The 7635-nt window shown below is 47.6% G+C and overlaps 1 protein-coding gene across 1 annotated transcript; it reads left to right on the forward strand.

Moving 5' to 3' along the window:
- The first annotated feature begins 4359 nt into the window (after window positions 1-4359).
- On the forward strand, window positions 4360-5225 carry LOC108642045 (syntaxin-11-like). Its single transcript, XM_018086450.3, is given in 2 exon segments — window positions 4360-4798; window positions 4801-5225. Coding segments are annotated over 2 exon segments (864 nt in total).
- The last annotated feature ends 2410 nt before the right edge of the window (window positions 5226-7635 follow it).

Raw genomic sequence — 7635 nt, forward strand, 5'->3', positions numbered from 1 at the left:
TGGAAAGTTTGAGGATTGTTTCTTGGCTGCACCTCTGTGGCCATCCATACCCAGAGTGGGACCACTGCCAGGTCAGCTGAGGCAGCACATCCTTTCCTCAGCCTTGGAAAACACAGTTCACTTGGGATCCTGGAATACCTGTGCTCCTGGCCTGGGCTTATGTCTCCCATGTAGAATTCCTGTGCTTCCAGCCTCTCCAGGTATTCCTGTTCTAAACAACCTTTGTGTTGGTGCTTGAATTTCAATGGATCCTGGGCAGTTTTATCCTTCCTTCCTCTTTCCATCACTCCTTTCTCCATCAACCAAGCAGAGGCTGCCCCCTTATCCCAACCACCCCCACCCTGCAGACACAAAAGCTAAACAGAATCATGGCTGCTTAAAATTTTGCGTCCTGTTGTGATTTTCCTGGAATTTTTTCCTTGGTGTCCACCTCAGCTGCTTCTCCTGCATGGAAGTGGAAGGACTGAGTAGTACTGGAAAAGAGCTGACACTGGGTGTGTAGTAGAGAGTTTTTAATTTAAAAAATTAAAATATTTGGAGGCTCTCTTGACTCCCAAAAGCAAGATGAACTTTGCCAAGCATTTGGAAAAGCTGTTCCTGGTTGTCTCGGGAATGTTTTTGCCAACCACTCCAAATTGCAGAGTATTAATGTGAGAAAATGAGATTAACAATCATTAATTTTAATAAGAACTTGATTATATTTCATCTTTGAGTGGTGAACAACAAGGAAAAGTGAACAACTGTAGGTTTAAGGGTGTCGTGTCCTGACCTGGAGCATCCTGTCATGGATTTAATGGGTTAAAAATGTCTTTGTGTGTTTACATTTCTTAATTTTATCTTTTTATTTCAAAACCATCCTGCAAAGTTTTATAAAATGCTGAATATTTCCTAAAGGAGCAGTTAACCACCCAAAGCTAACCTATATTTAGTAGATAGGGAGCTGTCATTGTGTTCTTACAGTGTGTATTATAGAAGATTCCTGTGCATGAGCGAGACATAATTCCCAAATCTTTAGTGTATCTGAGGTTTACACAGGGAAAAAGAACTCCTTTCTGTACACTAAGTAACAGCCTGCAAAATTTAGTCCAAAACCTGTCCTTTTTTTAGTCTTAGAAATGCAAAGACCCGTTGGAATCTTGTAGATTTTTACTCTGTCCTGTTCGGCCCACAGCAAATTTACACAACAGTGCTACGAATCCCTGAAAAATGAGATTCCCAGTGGAATTGCTGTCACAACCTTAACCTTAGTGTTAGAAAAATGGTGCTGAAATACATTGGAGTGGGTGGGTGCAGGTCCCTGAGAGGAGTTTGTGAGACTTCCAAGTGAAAGCGAGCGCTTGGAGTTACTACTCCTGCTAGTAACCGGAGCCACACTGGGGAACTGGGAAGCGTGTAAATATTTGGGGGATGTTTCAACCAGTGGACAATTTGGAGCAGTTCCTCAGTTTGGGGGATTTAATTGGCAAGTGCTGCGGATCTTCCTGATTTTTAGGTCTGTCAGGTGTTGCCTGGGTGGGGGGTGGGGGTGAAATCCTGCCGGAATATTCCCAGTAAAATCCAAATCCACTGTTTCTTTTCTTAAAATGCCTCCTGGCAGAGTGGTGGCTGCTCGGGTGTGCTCAGAACTCAACGTCTGAGGATTCTTTTTCTGTAGAAATACTAATTCAGGCTCTTCATTCCTCCATTAGAGCAGATTTCATGTAGAAATACTACAGAATTCACGTGATTTAGGCTCTCCAGGTCATGTTCTGGATTTAAAATACTCCAAAAATGCACAAAACTATTAGAATTATGTCTACTTTCTATATTAATTTTTTTTTTCAGGTGATATTTATGCCCATATCTTCACATCTGCTATCTCAGGTCCCTTTAATGAATACTTCAGGGATTTTGATGCCACGTGTTGGCAGACCAAATGTAATATTTATATGCAATGAGCTGTTAGTTTTTTGTATTGTACAAATGTAAATTTGTAAAGATTTTTTTCTAGAGTTTTTTTGAAGTCACTGATGTAATCTAGGATGTTTCATTTTCCAGCTGTGGGATTGTCTTAATAAAAAAAAAATAAAAAGAGAAACTCTTATTTTTGGGTTTGCATTGTTTCCTGAATAGTTGAGATGTTAAAAAAATACAAAAAAATTGGTGAAATTGAGTTTTTAATGTAAAAAGAAAATCACTTTTTTATTCAACTGGATGATTTTATGCTTTTAAAAGTTTTATAAACTGAATATAGGAACTTTTAGAAAGTGGATATAGAAGCTTTTAAAAAGTGGGAAGATGTTGAGCAGGATGGGATGGAGACCCTCACCTTAGCCAGAGGTGAGTGTGGCAGCTCACTGGGGATCTGTTACCCCAATCACCATCTGACCTGGCTCCAAAATACCATTTTTCTGGGAAAAAGGAGAGGAGCAAGTAATGATTTCTTGGAAGAAGAAGTGAAAAATGCCTTAAAATGCTGTGAAATGGCTAAAAATGCTGTGAAATGAGCAGGTGAGGAGGAGGCTCCTGGACCAGCTCCCTTGGCCACTGTGGGACCAGGGTGGGTTCAGGGGGTGAGTCTCAGCTCCAGGAGGTTTTACCTGTTTTTTAAGGGCTATTTCATGCAAAACAAGGAAATGCTCTTTTTTTTCATCTCTGTTCTTGCCCTCTTGTTAAATAGCAGTGATAATATTGTTTAACCAGGGATTCTTGGGGGTGGATGGGGCTGGGTTTATGTAGAACTGCCAGGGGGCTCCGGGCTCGGCCGGGGAGCTGACACTAAATACACTGAATAAACTTGGGAAGAATTTCTTCCTGGAAAGGGTGGTCAGGCATTGGAAGGGGCTGCACAGGGAGGTGGTAGAGTCCCCATCCCTGGTGGTGCCCAAGGACGTGGCACTCAGTGCTCTGACCTGGGTGACAAGGTGGGGATTGGGCATGGACTAGGCTTGATGATCTCAGAGGTCTTTTCCACCCTCAATGTTTCTGTGTTTCTGTGAGTCTGTTTTGACTTTTCTCCTTAATCCTGTGACTTATTTGACATTTCACTTTATTGCACTGATTCCAGTGGCATTTCCTCTCTGATGGGAATGAATATCTGCTTTTTAACACAACACTCATCCTCCAAGCCCCAGGAACAAAAGGGCTTTTTTTTTTTTTTTATTTCTTGGCCATGTTGGTTACAGAGAACAAAATTAAACTTGTTTTGCAGAGATACTGGAGCCCCCTCACTGTGTACATCCATCACATGGCATTGGAGGGAAGGAATTCTGCTCCCTTCAGAGCTGCTTCACCTTTGCCAAATGCCCCTTTGCTGTCCCTCTGTAAATATTATGTTGATATTATATCATAGCTGTTACATACTTTATATCATCCTGTTTAGGTCATATGTTATAAAATACATGATATAAAATACCAGAGTGGTAGAGAACAATTCAATTATTCTTCCTGTGCACTTCAGAAATGCATTTTATAGCAGTATTTTTATTGATAATTTTTATAGATTTAGTTGTGATTTTTATACATTTCAGCAGCACGTGGACTAAAACCTGCTCTTCCCTGAATATGCAGCACAGCTGGTCAACCCAGTGCTCATTTCCAGCCTGGAAACCCCTAAAGCACCTTTTTCCATCCACCATTACAACGCTTCACACACTGCCTGTGCCATCAGTGGTCCCATGGAACCTTCCTGCAGGAGGAGGAGGCCAAGCTTTGCCTCCATCCCACCTTTCCAGTTCTCAACAGGCACTGGAGTGGGATGATTCGAGTGCAAGAAGCATTTGGACAATTTTCTCAGGCACATGGTGTGACCCTTGGGGTGTCCTGTGAAGGGCTAAGGATGGGATTTGATGATCCTCATGCATCCCTTCCAACCCAGCATATTCTGTGTGGTCCTGGGTGAGTTGCCCTTCAGCTGTACCATCCTCACTGGGAGCAGGTTTTGGGGGTACTTTGTGAGGTCTGAGGTGTGTTTGTGCACCTTTATCCTTTGGAGCCGTGTGAAGGCATTTCAGGAGCCGGGTGGGTGTCCTCCTCACCTACCCCCAGATGTCTGCATGTCTTTGTTTCTGAGTGAACAAAAGTGTCTTTGTGTGAGGCCTCGGAGGGTGAGGTGCTGAGGCAGCAGAGCCTGTCCCGTGACGCAGGTGCCAGCGGTGCTGGCAGCACTCCCTCTCCAGGCCTTCCCACCGCTCGGCTTCTTGGACAAACCTGTCCTGCCTCGAGCTGACGCAGGATACCTTCCCTCCTCCATCAATATTTGCTTGGGTGCCGGGAGGGAAAGGCTCGAACGGCTCCTGTTGCCGTGGGAGCTCTGGCTCCTCACGCCTCCCCTGCCAGGCTACTGTGCCACACGGACGGTGCCGGAGGCCCCTGCGGACCATGAGGGACCGTCTGGCGGAGCTGCGGCAGCGCGTGGCGGCCGAGGGGGACCCGCACGAGGACACCATGGGCTTCGACAACCCGGCACTGGCCGGGGATGACGCCAGCCCCGTGGGGCGGGTGCTGCAGGAGGCAGCCGAGCTGTGGCGGGCGCTGGACCAGCTGGAGCAGCTCTCGGAGACCATCGACAGGACGCAGCAGACGGTGCTGTGCTGCACCTCGGAGCAGAGCATGGCCCGGGAGAACGGGCCTGGGCGACGCCCGAGCCGCCTTCGCCCGCCAGGCCGCGCCCTGCAGCCCCGGCTGGCGCTCTGCCCACGGGCCCGGCGGCGGCTCGGGGCGAGCGGCCCCGCGTGCGCCAGACGCAGCTCTGGCCTGCTCGTGAGGAGGTTCGGCGCCGTCCTCGCCCGCCACTACGCCCGGGAGAGCCGCTACGCCAGCGCCTCAAGGAGCAGATCCAGAGGCAGGCGGAGCTGGCGGGCATCGCCCTGGGCGCTCAGGACGTGGAGCAGCTGGCCGAGAGCCCTGGGGGGCCGCGCATCGTCGGCCAGGACCTGGAGGAGCTCAAGGCCAAGCACCACCTCAGCGTGGCCCAGGCGCGCCAGCGGCAGCTCCTGGAGCTGGAGGCGCAGATGGCGGAGCTGCGGGGGCTGTTCCTGCAGCTGGAGGGGCTGCTGGCCCAGCAGCACGGGGCGGCCGACAGCGTGGAGCAGCACGTGCTGCGCTCCCTCGACTGCGCCGCACAGGCCGAGGTGAAGAGGGCCCGACGGTACCAGCGCCCATCCAGGCTCTCGGCCCTGCTCAGCGCGGCCCTCGGGCTCTGCAGCTGCTGCCCCTGCCTGCCTGGCCCTCGGGGCCTCCGCTGAACCAGGGCTGCACCAGGGGTGCGGCGGCTCTCGGGGACGTGCCCCGCTCTAGGCAAGGAAGGCTGACACGGGAGGCTGCTGCTGTCTTGTGCTTCCTGCACGGTGCTGCAGGGACCGTGCACACCCTGTATGATGGTGCAAGGACCATGGCACCTTGTTTAACGGTGTAAGGACAATGCACACCTTACAAGGTGGCACAGGGACCGTGCACACCTTGCTTGATGATGCAAGAACCACTCATGGCTTGTTTGATGATGCAAGGACTATACACACCCTACTTGATGATGTAAGGACCGTGCACACCTGGCATGGCACCACAGGGACCAGGAACATCTTGCGTGGTGGCACAGGGACCACCCACACCTTTCTGATGGCACAGGGACCATGCACACCTTACCTGGCAACACAGGGACCAGGAACACCTTGGACAGTGATGGAAGGACCATGTATGATCATGCAAGACCAGGCACACCTTGTAAAATTGTGTAAGGACAATGCCCACCTTGCTCGATGGCACAGCTTGCGTGGTGGTGCAGGGACCCAAAGCTAAGGAAAAGTAGAAAGGGAATGACCTCTTGGTATGTTCATTGAATTAAATTCTTAGGAATCGAGAAAACTTAATTTTCAGGCTGATGAATGCATTCCTTTTCCATATATGGATATTTTTGGGAAGCCCCTCAGCACCAGGAATGTGCAGCCCTGCAAGGGCAGTGGGTCCTGGGGATCCAGGCTGAACAGTCTCTGCTCCTGCCCTCTTCCTCCTTCTTTGTTTTTCATTTGTGACATCTAAATGAATATTACTTTTTTCATTCAAACCTTGATGAATAGAAGTTACCTCTTTATTTAATTTTCATTTTAAAAACCCCACAACTTTCCAGGCCATTGGAAACGCCCTCTGCATCCTGCATCAAAACCCACATTTAATGTGTGGCTGCAAAAGCCTCCTGGGAAGCACTGGAGCTTTTTACAGACTCCCAGGACATGGAGAGAAAGGAAATAAGCCTCAGCAAGGTCGGGAGGTGGCAAATCCAAGTGCAGTAAAACATATTTAACCACCTTTCATGCACCACCCTCACAACAACTCCCTGCACAAACAACTCCCTGGAGCCTTGGGTGGCTGGGCAGCGTCTGACCCAGCTGGTTGAGCTGCTCCAGAGGGGATTATCCATAAAGTACAGGGAAAAAAACCTGTGTTCCCCTCAGTGCTTCCTGCCAGGAAGTATTTGCAGGGGATTTCATGGAGCACAACTCCTCCAGAGCCGGGCATGGAGCAGCTGCAGCAGCCAGTGGTGTTTTCCTGCACATGGAATTAACAGGAAAATAACCCTAATTTGTGTTACAAGGACCCCTGAGGAGTTAAAGAAGGAGGAGAAGATTAGAAACTTTACACCTCAGAGCAGATCTTCCCACCAATGGCTTCAACAGTTTATATAACTTTATTCATCTATTTTTTTTTCTGCTGCTTGGTGTCCTTCCACTAAATATTGGCCTCGGACAGAACCTAACTACTGCATAGCAAAATAATTAATAATATTGTAATGTGGGCATGAACACTCAAAAGGATGGAGAAGATTCCTTTCTCTTCCCAATGAAGGCTGGGACTTCATCTAAAACACATTTGCTTTATGAGTATTCCTGGAGATGATGAAGGTGGAGGACCTTCTAAGACTGTTCTAAGGGCTGTTTTAATTATGTCCCAAATGAGCATCAGAAATGTAAGAGGTTCACATTTAAGGGGAAAAATAAGAGAAAGGCAAAGTTAAAAATCCACACACCTCCCAGCTCTGCTCTGTGCTGACACAAGAGGCACTAAAACAGGAATTTATAGTAAAATGCATTAAAAGGAGCTGGATTAAAAGCCCAAAGCCTTTGTAACTGTGCTGGCAGCACACACTGCTTTGCACTTGCAAAGTCTTTCAGTTGAAGAAATGTCACTGAAAATAATTTTTTTTTTTAAGAATACAAAATCTTTTCCTAATGTTTAGACGAGTAAATAATTCCAGACTACATTAATCACCCTATAAAACTTGGGTTTTAAGATGAGGAGGGTTATCACAGCTCAACAGTTCCTGCTCAGGGACCCCAGGAGGGCTTGTGAATTCCAGCTCAAACACGGAACTTTCATCTCTTCAATGCTGCTGGTTTTTCATGTCACAACAAACACCCACAAACAGAATAATTTCTTGTAAATGCAGCTTTTTAAAAGCCCCCTGAATGTTGGAAAGGGATTAAATCCCCCCATTTCTGTCCAATTTGCAGCATCTCTTTGGCTGAACCTCTGGACATCTACATTTATTGGCAAAACTAGGGGAAAAGTTACATCAATGTTTAAAACTGTAATTCCATTTTTTTGTTCCCCAGTTACAAAAGAGCAAGGATAAATTTTTAATTACAAGTATTTAGGTATTTT

The sequence above is a fragment of the Manacus vitellinus genome, unplaced genomic scaffold, assembly GCF_001715985.3.
Source record: "Manacus vitellinus isolate BGI_N305 unplaced genomic scaffold, ASM171598v3 scaffold_95_pilon, whole genome shotgun sequence".
Lineage (NCBI taxonomy): Eukaryota > Metazoa > Chordata > Aves > Passeriformes > Pipridae > Manacus > Manacus vitellinus.